The 12,370-nt window shown below is 35.1% G+C and overlaps 1 protein-coding gene across 2 annotated transcripts in view; it reads right to left on the reverse strand.

Moving 5' to 3' along the window:
- Nucleotides 1-743: 743 nt before the first annotated feature.
- The window catches only part of LOC128993624 (uncharacterized), a 35,846-nt gene continuing 24,219 nt past the window's right edge, over nt 744-12,370 (reverse strand). For both annotated transcript variants that reach the window (XM_054417645.1, XM_054417646.1), the window contains one exon: nt 744-2,581. In XM_054417645.1, the coding sequence (XP_054273620.1) occupies nt 2,277-2,581 (305 nt within the window). In that variant the 3' untranslated portion in view covers nt 744-2,276. The remainder of the gene's footprint in view (nt 2,582-12,370) is intronic.

The following is a 12,370-nucleotide window of genomic DNA, read 5'->3' on the forward strand; positions in this document are numbered from 1 at the left end:
AAGATGATCACATTTTTATTATCTATAATGTTTTTAGCAAACCCTTTCACATGTTGCGCAAAATATCAAATTTGACAGTTATGCTTGTTTACATTAAAATGGAAACGTAAAAATTTTGAGTTTTCTCATAGAGCAACCAATATTTACTTTTAAAAGCCTCACCTCAGAAGCCAAAAAGGCAAAACCCTTGTTCAGTATCGAAACGAGAACAGTCCTATGATAACTCTTAGGGTGGTAGCTTTAGCAGGTCAGTTGTTTTTCTAACATGCAAACACACAGAAGGACATCATCAGATTTTATAATAATATAGATTATAGGACTACTTATGGCCATTGCAGTACATAAAGAGTAAAAACAGTCTCTCAAAACTTTCAAGTAGTTCTCAGTAACAAATTACCAAAAATAAAACATTTATCTTTTATGTTTGCAATAGTTGTTCCAAGCAGTTTAAAGCTTCCAGCATCAACTTTCTTGTTGGCAAAACCAAAATGGCGTATAATGGATAAGTCTCTTCTCTTCTTGTCTCTTCCTCATATAAGAGGGTTATCTTTATTTGTTTTTTATGTAGGTAACATCAGCTTAAGGTGAGCTTTGGACCACCATTCCAAAACGTTATACAATAGCCCAAAACATTGGCTAGTATTGATCACATGTATCCAGGGCTAAAGCCTTCCTACATCCTTAACACCAGCCAACCTTTGTTTTTAATAACGTTGAAGTACAAAGGACATGAAAAATACGTCTATCTAAAAAGTATAAGTTTATTTATAAAAAGCTGTTCGTACAACCTTTTAAGTTTTACATATACGTAAATGCTAATAAAACTTTTACTTATTTACATACAATGGTTTTGGTCCATCAACCACACTTTTAAGGTAGCATCACTCTAGATATAATATTTTAAGAAAATCCTTCATATTTTAAATATTTGAAAAGTGCAGGCAAACGGAATGGGTGTTCAAGCGTCCAAATCATTAATGCAAAGCGTTACATCTTACCAAAATAAGTATTTGATTGAACAAATTGATTGATTTAGTTCGAAGGAGAAAACAGTTTACATAAATAAATACATTTGTGCTTTAGTAGTTTCCAGTTATAAAAGCAATATAAATACATAACTGAAGGTGGGTCAAGCTTTAGTAACTATTAGCTTTTAGCTGCTAAGGCTCCCTGAAAGACTTCTGTAGCAGAGATATAACAAATCGGGCAATAACAATTAACATTATACAGGTAACTTTTACAACACTCAGTAACATTTCGTAAGGTATTCGTCTAAACAATATAAGTTTTACTTGATCTATAAACAGAATTAGAAATAATCAACAACGATGGTGGATGTTTTTTTTACACCACCATTCCTTTGGTAGCTATTTTGGCACATTTTTAACATTGGTTAGCAACATAACAAGATTATAATGTATTTTTGCAATATCTTAGCATTATTTAGTCCATTATTTTGGTTATTATAGTCGAAAGTTCCCTATAAGGTAAAAATTATCATTCATAGTTCAATTAACAAAACAAATAACATAATAAAATATAGAATTGTAGAAAATAGTAGCATACTAAATAAAACTTGTTATAATGTAAACATATAAGACTGAAACTCCCTTATATTGTCATGGGGGGTAATCTATACACTATATTTATTTTTTACATTCTTAAAATCATTAATTGAAATATTTTGAACATCTTATCGCTCTATACTCTATACTCGAAACTAGTTCAATTAAAGATCTAACAAAATATAAGAGATAATTTCATATTTAACTCCTAGTCTATAAGTTTAATTCTTCTATATACACAGTATAACTACATCAATAAATATAATTTTTTAGTCTTCAAATGCAAACGTCTAAATAATACGAGTAAAATGATTATTTAGTCCATAGACAGCCAAATGATTGTGTCCAAAACTTTGTGAGTAATTAATAAGTAAGTAATTGTGAAAAATAACAGTCTTTTTTGAATATTTTAAAAATTAGTTTTGTTTTTATAAAAAGGGTTCATCATCAAAAAGGGAGCTTACTCAAATGTTATCAATAAAATTAGTTATAAATTACTATTTGTTGGCTTATGTTTAATTTTGACACTTTCACATATATATGTCATGATGATTTAGTACAGTTAAAACTCCTTTCATAACATTCGCTTTCCTTACTGTTTTAGCAGTTTCAACCACACGTTATGACTATTCTCAGTACCTACCAACTTGGTCAATTCACGAGTTTACCAAATTGAACCTAAAACTTCACTTGCAACTAAGATTTCACACGTCAGTAGATACTCCGACTGATCAACATGACCACTCCCGACAACAACACAAGTACAACTGTAGGGCCAGCCAGAGGGGCGGAGTCCTTGCAGGTCTCTCGGATGCCAACCTGAGGCAGCCCCCGGCGTCCCAGGAGGTTCCTGACTCCTCTGATGTCCGCCATGCCCAGACGGTTGTTCCTGGCCAGGATGATGGTGTAGTGGCTCTGGTTGGGAGAGCAGAAGGTAAGCACCATGTGGGTTTGGACTGCCTTCATCACTTGAACAGTCCCTGCAAACTGCTGGTAGGGCTTGCTCAGCATGGAGCCTGGAACAATTACAGGGTCTTTTTACTATTTTAATGATTAAGCCATTGTATAATAAGATAAATAGGTATGACATAGGTATTCAAGATTGGCATTAAAAAATGTGGTGGGTTTGCTTCCTAAGCCTAAGCAATGGGGTTAAAAAGTGTGGTCAATGCGAAGAAATTATACGTGGTTTCGATAAGTTAGTTTCTAAATTTGGAAATATTTTGTAACTATAATCGAACTATTGGTTTGGAATAATGAAGTAGGTGGCCTCAGTCGAAGCACCAAATGTCTCAGATGAGTAATTTAGTTTTGGTGATTAACCTCATGACTCGAAATGTAAAGTCATTGAATGAGTCAATTTTAATTTGCTTAACATCTTTGTGGGAATATGGACATAGATGTCAATGGAAACAAATAGTTTACCATCGATTCTTGGTTATGCTGTAGTTACCGACTTTGTATGATAAAGGAAAGTTAGCATAAACGATAACTCTAACAAGTCTAAGAAACTTTCTAAAATAATCTTGATCACAAAGTAGGACGTAGGAGCAATAAAAAGTCTTCTGTAAGAAAATTGTTTGTCTTATAAATTTAGTTGGTGGTGGAATAGTTGTTTGTAAATATTATGAATTTTATATGTTCGAGTAATTACGTTTTAAATCAAGTTTCCATTAAATATCTTAAATTGAAAAATGAATTATTTTTGCAAATACTTGGTTAAACGTCAATTGTATTAAATCTCAATTATTAAGAAACTAAATAAAATCGACGTTTCCTTAAAACGATTTCAAATATTCCTTGGAAACTATTTAAATACTTGTATGGTTGCAGGAATTTGGAAATTTGGAAAGGTTTGGGAACATCTATCTATATCTAATCTAATATATAAAATTCTCGTGTCACAGTGTTTGTCTGCAAACTCCTCCGGAACGACTTCACCGATCGTTATGAAATTTGGTGTGTAAATTCTGTAGGTATGCGAATAGGAAGTAAACTATTTCCCGTTTCGAAATTCTTAAAAGGGCTCCGCCCCAGTGGCTCTGGAGTTTCCCATGTTAACCTTATGAGAAATGGAATTAATGAATCTTAACAGCTGTTTCAATTAAACAAGTTGGTTCTGTTCTATGATGTTCAATAGCATTAATGTTACAAGGATTACCAACAGGGTGCAGCACTATTATTTCTTGTTTGTATTCCACTATACAACAGCTAATTTGCAACCAAAAGGTGAGTGAGCGTAGCGAACGAACTTCAACCTGGAAGCGAGTTAGCGTAGCGAACGAGCTAACCTGAAGGCAAGTGAGCGCAGCGAACGAGCTCCAACCTAAAGGTGAGTGAGCGTAGCGAACGAGCTCCAACCCAAAGGTGAGTGAGCGTAGCGAACGAACTTCAACCAGGACGTGATTGAGCGATGCGAACATCTAACCTGAAGGCAAGTGAGCGCAGCGAACGAGCTCCAACCTAAAGGTGAGTGAGCGTAGCGAACGAGCTCCAACCCAAAGGTGAGTGAGCGTAGCGAACGAACTTCAACCAGGACGTGGTTGAGCGATGCGAACGAGATCATCTTGAAAATTAAACGTAACGGTACTTAAATTAAAAATAGTCAAAGGCAAGACAACAGACAACGTCTGCCGGGTTTTCCATCGGTCTGTCTTAGGGGAAACCTATAACTTAGGCGATACGAAGTTCGCCGGGTCAGCTAGTCTATATATATAATACGCTAAGCCGATTTTTGTGAACAGAACTCCTCCCTCATTTTTGGACCGATTTTGATGATTAAAGTGTCAAAAAAGTTGCCCTGATCTGTAGTTTTGCAAAGTGTTTTTCGTTTTTTGATATCTTTATTAGTTTGGGCAGGATCTTCCATCAAAGTTGGTTTTTCTCCCTATATATATAATACGCTAAGCCGATTTTTGTGAACAGAACTCCTCCCTCATTTTTGGACCGATTTTGATGATTAAAGTGTCAAAAAAGTTGCCCTGATCTGTAGTTTTGCAAAGTGTTTTTCGTTTTTTGATATCTTTATTAGTTTGGGCAGGATCTTCCATCAAAGTTGGTTTTTCTCCCATAAGATTAACATGGGGGAATCTATATATTAATTTGAAACTGTTTTTCTTTGTCACAGCTATTTTGAGAGAACGGCTTGGCGTAGAAACTCGGTAGAGGTGTCTAAAGAAAGGTCCTGGTCTGTAGATGAGCCATCAAAAGAGAAACATGGAGAATTCCCTCGGGGCTCTGCCCCAGTGGCCTTTAAATTCCCATCCCATGTTATTCTTATGGAGGAAAACGAGGTTTTTGTCACAGCTAATTTGAGAGAACGGCTGGCCGTAGAAGCTTGGTAGGGGTGTCTAAAGAAAGGTATTGGTCTGTAGATGAGCCATCAAAAGAGAAACAAGGTAAATTTCCTTGGGGCTCTGCCTCAGAGGCCTTTAAAGTTCACTCTGTAATTTTGTTTACATTTCGAGCATATGGATAATTTTACACTACTTTTAATGAACCAGCTGTTATATTTAAATTGTGATTTATTGAATTTGTCAAAATGAAGTACAGTATTTGCAATGGGTTTTTCTGATTTTAAAATTGATTTCCTTCTGCATCGTGTCATGTTTTGCATAATGTTCTATTACCAAATCAGTGGAAAATCCTAATATCACAGTAACTTTTAAAATGATTTCTTATGGAGTTAACTTATATCTATTGTATGGGTTGGTTTCTGCCTTTTTTACCACTTCTTGGAGATTGTACGTAGGTGATATTCTTTGGCATATTGCATATGTAGACAAAACTTGGGTTAATGTAATTATTACAATGGAAAAGAGCGAGAAATCCTGGACAGTTTGATATAGGCTAAAAATAAAACTGAATTAACACTGTGCTACATTTCTTGAGCAATCATTGAAATACCGATTTGCAAACAATGGAAACATAGAAAAAGTCATAGAACAGAACCAAGTAGAAGAAATAGAAATGTTATTTTTACACTAAAAACAATGAAAAAACAAGATCAGCTTTTTGAAAAAAGATAAGATATTTACAAAAGATTTTGATTATATCTAACTGTTGTGTAGATCGTGAGTATTTTCATAATCTTTGAGTCGCCTGTAATGCTTCGCAATTGCTCGAATTCGAGCAACAGGTACACTAGTACTTATTTAATACGCAAGCACGATTTTAGTGACAATTACTCCTCCGAAACTACTGAACCGATTGACGTGTTTTTGGTGTCATTGGAAAGACCGTAACGTGAAGTTGTGCAGGAAACTTTCTTTTTAGGGAAATAATAAGAGAGTGAGGCCCTGAAGCCCTTTAAAGTTTCGTATTTCTCCATAAGATTAACATGGGAACCAAAATTGTTATGAAACTCCAGCTGTTGTCAGAAATTAAAAGTGAGAAGAAGAACATATGTTAATTGTAAAAAGTCAATAAGTTTGTGAATTTAACAGTTTGCTACAAACATTTACTGACTTGCTTGAAATAAAATATTTACTATGTCAATTTGGGTTGGCGTAAGTATTACATTGGAAAAAAACGAAAGAGCCCAGATAATTTTATATACTAAAAAGAAAACTGAATTAACACTGTGCTGCATATCTTAGTAATCATTGAAAGAGCCGATTTGCAAACTATGGAAACATAGGAAAGTCATAGAACACACCCAAGGAGAAGAAATGAAAATAATATTTTTTTTATAATCATAATTATGGACAACCTAATGCGGCTATGAGTAAGGCTATTTGTAGAAAACACTAAAAAACAAGATCAGCTTTTGAAAAATAATAAGATATTTACAAGAAATGTTGATTATATCGATCTTTAATGTACATCTTGAGTATTTCCATAATCTTTGAGTCGATTTTTTTAGAGTCATCAGAAATTATGACTGTTATTCGTTTTATAATAACGCCTGTAGTACTTAGCAATTGCTCGAATTCGAGCAACAGGGACACTAGTACTTATTTAATACGCAAGCAGGTTTTTTGTGACAATTACTCCTCTGAAACTACTGAACCGATTGACATGTTTTTGGTGTCATTGGAAAGAGGGTAACGTGAAGTTGTGCAGGAAACTTTCTTTTTAGGGAAATAATGAGAGATTGAGGCCCTGGAGCCCTTTAAAGTTTTGTATTTCTCCATAAGGATAACCTGGGAGATAATTTTTATTTACAGAAACATATGTTTGTTACTTGAAAATAGTCAAAGTCTACTACATAATAATTTCTGTGTATTATGACTCTTAATGTATACCTACTACATTTCAATCAAGGATTGTGTACCTTAAGGTTTACCCATAATGGATCTTACTACTTTATTTTAATGCTGGGAATAGTAAAATTTAGTGGAGAATAAGTTACCATGATTTAGAAAACTTTACTATAATAATTTATGTATTTAAATCACAAATCTTTGACATTATTAATTAATTTGAAACTAAACAGCTGATCGACAAATCAAACAAATCATCTACTTCATGTGAATAATGTTATTACACAAACATAGTTTTTTTTTAACCAATATCTTGATTCTTTTTTACTTGTGGGTGTATTTTGAGTTTGCAGTTATGAAAGCACCAAGCCAAGTAACTTTTATCTCATTTTCTTTATAAACTAACAGTATTAATGAATTACTACATGAACTTGACAAGTCAGGTAATTAATTGTCAGTATACCAAGGGGAAGAAGAGTGGGTCCTTGAAAACAGACGAAGGCGGAGACACCCATCTAGAAAATCCAACTGAGTTTTTAAATATAGAGGTCAGTGGATTGCCAAGACACAGATTAGACTAATAAAAGGGGGCAGTGGTTTTATTGATGAGGAATATTAATACATCAAAAAGGGCCTTATTAATGGCACAAGGCTTCATGTGATCAGAATGGTAACAACTTAATAGAATGTAAAGTCTTAACCAGAACAAGTGAGTGGGGTCGTATTTTGATTTCGATGATAAAAATTTACCCGTCTGAAACAAACTTACCTTTTAAAATGGAAAGATGCTAATTTCTGTTACCTTTGGCATTTGCAGCGCTGTTCTTACCCAGACCAATTTCAGTCATGAGCAACTATATTATATGTTGTTTTAAGTAAGGCTACATCTTTTAATAGGATATACGCATATTCGTTACGGAAAACTCTGGCCAGGGTAATCTTCCTGAAGATAACTTTAAGGCTAAAATCGTAGTATTCATGGAAGTGCTTTTGTAATAGAAATATTGTTTTTTAGTGTTTATTTTTAAAAGTGTGTTTTCTTCAAGCAGCATTTTTATGACCCTCAAAATATGCTACATAGTCCTATGGTTTGATATGATAAAACGTTTTGTTAAATGTGTTTTAAAAATCTTTAAAAAATAACTACCCGATAACCTTGCTCACTGCCTATAACATACTTGAACTTGAACACTTATTAATTTACTAAATATAATACACATAACAGCTAGAAAATGGGTGGACTGCTTCCCTTCCAAGGCTTCATTATTAGGCTACTGTTTAATTTTCGTCGTCGAGACAATATATTATACGATGAATTTGTTTTATACATTCATATGTTATTTTGCGGGGCATTGAGCCGCACAGGTTCACTAGTTAAGATAATTACTTTTGAAAACACCATATTTTCTCCACGTGTTTTATTACGTCATCATTAAATAATAGGAACAGATTATAAGAAAGTTACTAAAATAGGCTATTTAATCTCCCAATGGATGCGAATGTACGCCCTCAAATTTTATTTTACCTAAACCTCAACGACAGGACTGTAAAAGATTTAACATCTCTCTCAACAACACCCGTTAAATCGTCCTACTTCTCACAAATAGTGGAACATAAATCTGTTTGTGCGACTCTAACGTTTAATACTTCAGGGAAATTTGATATGGGTTAAGCTCTCGTTAAGTACCGATTAACATATCTTCCAAGGTATGTACAATTAACATGTTTCAAGGGTTTTAAACACACAGAACCTCGCATAAAACGTTAAACTGGTAAAGTTTTTTTTTTATTTTGATAGAGCTCAAAATCCAATTGAAGTAGAAAGTGTGTTTTCTAAAGATAGTTTTCTAAAACATGTTTAGCCTTTTAGCGAATTTCCCTACCTATAGGGAATAAGCTATTACCGTAGTATTCATGGTAAGACCTGGACCCGGGACCGATTTATTTTTTTAGTTTTGAGGTCCCTAGAGGCCAAAAACACCATCCGTTCAAATTCATATATAGGCTATGTATGTATTTATATATGTGTCCGTTAGTGCGATAATTCAAGCAAAAATCATCTGATTTTGATGAAATTTGGTACAAACGTGTAAACCTACGTTTATTCAAACGAGTTCGCGAACCAGCATGATCAGACTATGGGAACAGGGGTTTATGGGGTAAACATTGGTTTTTCCCATTTTGACCCTAATAACTTAAAATTTAGCATTTTCTTTCCAAACTATTTTAAGTTTAAAAATTAAATTATCATTAAATTTAAAATTCCCATGTCATTCTTATGGAGAATAAGTAAACTGTTGTAGTTTGCTTGTTTATGAACATATTTTGATCAAATTTGGAAAATGCATTAATTTCATACTAAGCCATAACATTTTACAAAAAAAAAAAAAAAAAAAAAAAAAAAACACCCCTCTTTACCCTCCCTGTTGCAGCAAACCTAAGTACTTATTTAACTAATGTTATTTAAAAAGGGAATAAATGTGATATTTTAAAGGAGACATTTTAGTGCAAATCCAATCAGGCAAATAGAAATTCGCTTAGTCTGCAGGTTTGCTGCGGCGGGGGTATTTTTACATACTGTATCATAAAAAATCATGAGGAAAATGTTTACAGAATAGAGGGAAAGCAACAATAAAGTTAAACCGGCATTAATTGGTAAAACTGTTAATTGATAAAGCATGAACTGTTGCTGTTGTGTTTAATGAATACAGGATAATTTTGTTTATAGTTTAAGTAGCATATAAAAACACCAATTAAAAATATACCATACGTTTTTACTGTTATTGGTCAATACGTGTTTTGGTGATTACGTTTAAACCTGACTCAGCCACGATTCTAACACAAAGAAAGATTAAAATGCGATACACTGAGGAAGACAAAAGCCCCGCCAAAATGCCAATGAACTGAAAGCAGCGTTCTGCTCCAATCAAAATAAAAGCATCCTTTACGACGTAATCCATTCCAGAATGACGGACGGCTCGTCCTCGTCCACCGCTGTAAAACCGGGGTCTTCCGCAGATCGGGGCTAAGCTGGTCAACAAACATGCCACAGGGCAGCTGGCAACATCATGACTCTTACAACTAGGTCAGATAAATTAATTGAGAAAATAAACAGAAGTCGTACTAACCCTCGTATTTTCATTAGAACACATACTGGGGAGGTGTCAAGAATGTTAAATTTGACACGGTTTCGTCTTAGGGTAATATTAGACATACTATTTTTAATTTATATTGGTCTAAATACTTAATTTCGTAATTGATGTGCACATATTTACAGTGAGATTTCGTAAAAAAACCCCTTTCTTTCCGTACTAATCGGATAGCGGTGATCAAACGACGGAAGAAATATTGCTACTTGGAGAGCTAGTTCCTATTTATTTCTAATTAATTATGTATATGCAAATTTACACTCCAACATTATTGTATAAGTTTACCAACACCATTACCAGTGAAAAAACCTTTCGAGTTATATGTTTCAATAATCGCTATTTTAATCCAACCGTTCTTATGACCTTCTATTAAAGATTCTCAAACTAATAATTTTCGTCGATAATATCCTAGGCATATTCGTTAAGAACATAACCTTGACAAAGTCTGCAAGATGGACAATTTCCATAGAGTAAAGCGATAGTCTCGGATATGGAGTAAGTTGGGGGTTGGATATCGACTGTCCGATGTCCGTGTGTCATACAACAAACGTATTCCGCCTTATCAATCAGGGGGTAATCAGACCGTGACACGCCCCCCTTCCCCTTCTCCTCTTCTCACCCCTTACAACCCTCACAATCACAACAGTGGACAGAGAAGTACTGCAAAAACTACAAGAGATGAAATGTCCAAGCAATCCCGCTAAAATGTTTTGACCATTAGGCAAAAGAAATAACTATTTGAGCAGGAAAAGATAACTTCAGCTTTTATGGCGTTGGTCTAAATGCATTAGAGGCAATCATGTTTCATATTATAGTTTTGTTTAAATGAAGGAGGTTTTTTGTCTACAGGTAATGAAATCAGTATAGGAAGATTCCAACACAGGCATAAATTGTATCGGAAATGGTAATACACGATGACGCAAATCGGAACGTTAAGGGTCGAATAGTATCAATGTGTTGGGTAAGAACCCTTAAAAATTTTGTGTACAAACTACGACGCAATTCCAAGCGGTACTTTGGTATTGTACGGACCACACCGATGAATCGACTTCCAAATAAGATTTTAAATATTAGTTTAAAAATACAAATGCTCTAGGTTATAATTATTATTTATGGTTGGTACGAGTACCTTTTAAGCAATATAATATTGCACGATTTTTTTATTTTACCTCGTCAATAAGTTTTACCTGTTTTGCAAAGCACAATTGAAAGTTACCCCACTAGTAAACAACTACTTCCCTTACATTTAACGTTGAGCCCTTATGAGTAACCCCGAAGTTGATAAGGTTAGTAATTAACGTTGCATTGCAGCTGGTAGCGGACAGCCCAATTATAACTAGTAACAATCAAGTAGTTATTGTAGTTGCGTGAGACCCGGCCTCACCCACACACGAACAGAGGCAATTCAACTGGGACAATGGTACAATAGCCTGACTGTTGGCGCAGAAAACTAACCAGCCAGACAGGACTGTACTATTGACATTTGGAGAGGTACTGATGTATACTGTTTGGACCAGAGGTATTAAATTTTATATTCAAGAACATAATTGGATGGGCCATCCCATAGCTACCATAAAAAATTCGTTTGTTTCACTAAGGTGTTGTTACTGTGATAGTGGCATAGGATGCTACATTGTACAATAAATGCTGTACGTTTAGTTTGATTTGATAAAAAGTTGGCGTATTTGACATAAATCAGCAATTAACATATTGCTATTTTTTTGCTATTTTATTGGTATTTTTTTTTCTTAAGCTGGCCTCTAAGGCTGTAGTTCTAATTCTTGTTATGGTGCAATGTTTTTTTTAGGTATTATTTTTTAAATAGGAAGATACTCCTTTTAGGCGTATCGTCCTTATGTATAAGCTAAAGATAATCTGTCTAAGGCATGCTTCTCTCCGGGAAGGTATGGGGGTTTTAGTGAGTGGGAGAAAATTTCGCGCCGTTCCGGCCAAACCTCGCATGCGGGGTTGGTTCGGCAGATTGGCCACAACCTAAACCCCAACTCTCACTTGTTAGCTGCGGAGAGCTACCTTCTGCCACTGGGTGTTGGTCCACCTACAGAACCAAGTGAGGGGGGCCCTAGACTAAGGTGTAATGCGATCCGTGCCAAGAGTCTTGTGGCACTGGGGGCCTAATATTCAGTGTCTTAACGGAGCCTTCTGGGAACCAGGGGTAACCCAGTCGTACACACCCCTTACCTCTCTAATCGGGTCACTGGGGAGGTGGACTTAAATACCCGGTATTCGTGAGAACAATGTAGACAGTCTGACCCAAATGGAGGAGGAAGGTCTACTGAAATGTGACGATGACGACAAGCTCGCAGAAACCGGAAAGGAACGAAAAACGACTTTCCAGGGGCGAGTTGCAAAGATGGAGGATAGCGGATGCTTTAGCCAAAGGCGAAAAGGTGCTATCCAGAAGTGAGAGGAGTCTGGTGTGGGCTGCCAAGCA

The sequence above is a fragment of the Macrosteles quadrilineatus genome, unplaced genomic scaffold, assembly GCF_028750875.1.
Source record: "Macrosteles quadrilineatus isolate MER2022 unplaced genomic scaffold, UCM_ALF_1.0 Scaffold_4__1_contigs__length_99947679, whole genome shotgun sequence".
In the NCBI taxonomy this organism is placed as follows: Eukaryota; Metazoa; Arthropoda; class Insecta; order Hemiptera; family Cicadellidae; genus Macrosteles; species Macrosteles quadrilineatus.